Source organism: Tupaia chinensis, unplaced genomic scaffold, assembly GCF_000334495.1.
Source record: "Tupaia chinensis unplaced genomic scaffold, TupChi_1.0 Scaffold149964_2, whole genome shotgun sequence".
NCBI classification, from domain to species: Eukaryota; Metazoa; Chordata; class Mammalia; order Scandentia; family Tupaiidae; genus Tupaia; species Tupaia belangeri.
In genome coordinates this window covers 468,532-469,967 of record NW_006209806.1, presented here as the reverse complement: position 1 = coordinate 469,967, position 1,436 = coordinate 468,532, and the positions used below count along the sequence as shown (strand labels likewise).

At 66.6% G+C, this 1,436-nt stretch overlaps 1 protein-coding gene across 1 annotated transcript in view; it reads right to left on the bottom strand.

Annotated features, from left to right (window-relative positions):
- The window catches only part of TMPRSS9 (transmembrane serine protease 9), a 23,804-nt gene that overhangs the window by 5,151 nt on the left and 17,217 nt on the right, over positions 1-1,436 (bottom strand). The window contains 2 exon segments of the mRNA XM_027769575.1: positions 761-897; positions 1,345-1,436. The exon segment at positions 1,345-1,436 is cut by the window's right edge and continues 22 nt beyond it. Coding sequence (XP_027625376.1) covers positions 761-897; positions 1,345-1,436 — 229 coding nt within the window.

Below are 1,436 nucleotides of genomic sequence, written 5' to 3'. Positions count from 1 at the left end.
CCGCCGCGGCCAACCCGGCGCCCCGGGGGCCGACAGGGCCCCCGGGCGCAGACAGGGACCCGGGGGCAGACAGGGACCCCAGGGGGCAGACAGGGACCCCCAGGGGGCAGACAGGGACCCCAGATCCAGCCGGTGCAGTTGGAATCCCAGCCCAGTCATGGTGACTTGGGAAACGTGTGTGTGCGTGCCCCAGATCCCGAGGAGACTGGAGAAGGGGGTGCTCGTGGCCATCCCCCAGGGGTGACTCTCCCCCTCAGGTAAGTGTAGGCGCCCTACAGCAAGTTAAAACGGGGCCCATGCAGCTCAGAGCAGCCGTGAGCGGGCAGTCTGACCTCAGCCAGGGCCTCCTCCATGAGAACAAGGCCGCTGGGCAGTGGGGTGGCTGGGCCTCGTTCCTTTTGCCACCAGCGGTCTAAAGCCAGACGCAGATAAGCCATATCCCCTCCCGCCTTAAGGCAGTAGATCTTCGATAATGTCACCACCTCTGCCACGCGACGGTTCCCCGATGGAACCCGAACCCGCCCCCACCTCCTCCCTGCAACGAGGGCCCCCATGGGACAATGTCCCTGCCCCGTGAGGGCCTCAGTTCAGGGGGTGGGGGGTATACGGGATGCTAAGGTGGGAGCCACAGATGGTAAGGGGGACGCGGTCAGGCCCGAGTTGGTGGAAGCCAGTCAGAGCAGCCTGACGCCCCGGGTCGTCTCTGCACCCCTCCCCGGACGAGCCCGAGCACACTGCACTGCACCGAGGGCCGGCTGACCTGGCAGGAGTCCACCTTGCCGTCCAGGTAGCCGGCACAGAGCATCCTGTCAGTGAGCGAGTGGCCGTACAGGCTGGTGCACAGGGCCTGGTCCAGCAGCTCCACCGTGGCTTTCTGCAGCACCTCCGGCTTGACCACTGCCCCGGCAGGGAGAGGAGGGCGACAGACAGACAGAGAGCAAGAAGTCACCCCGGGGGACGGCCACGCCGCAGTCCCTTCTCCTCCATCCTCCTCTCGGGATCTTGGGCACGCACATGCGCCCGGCGTGTTTTAAGCCACTGGGTCCGGGACTCAAACTGTGGTCGACTACATGGGAGTCCAGTGCCATAGCCATTACGCTAACTGCTGGTCCCAGTAACACACTTTTAATACCCGAGCGAAGAGAGCGAGGCAGCAGCCCACGGGCGTGGCCACCCTGCAGTCCCTCCCTCTCCCCGCCCTGGGGGGACTTGGGGGAGGCACACGTGCCCGGCTGTTTTCCAAGTCACCAGGACCAGGATTCGAACCGCAGACTGCCACAGGCCACAGGGCCGCCCCCGGTGGAAACCTGAGCCCCTCCGGGGCCGGGCCAGGCTGGTGCGTACGGAAGTCCTCCTTGAGGTAGCCCCAGCCCGAGATGACACAGGTCCTGCCGGCCGGGAAGACGTGCGAGGCGGCGGGGAGGCAGGCGGGCTGG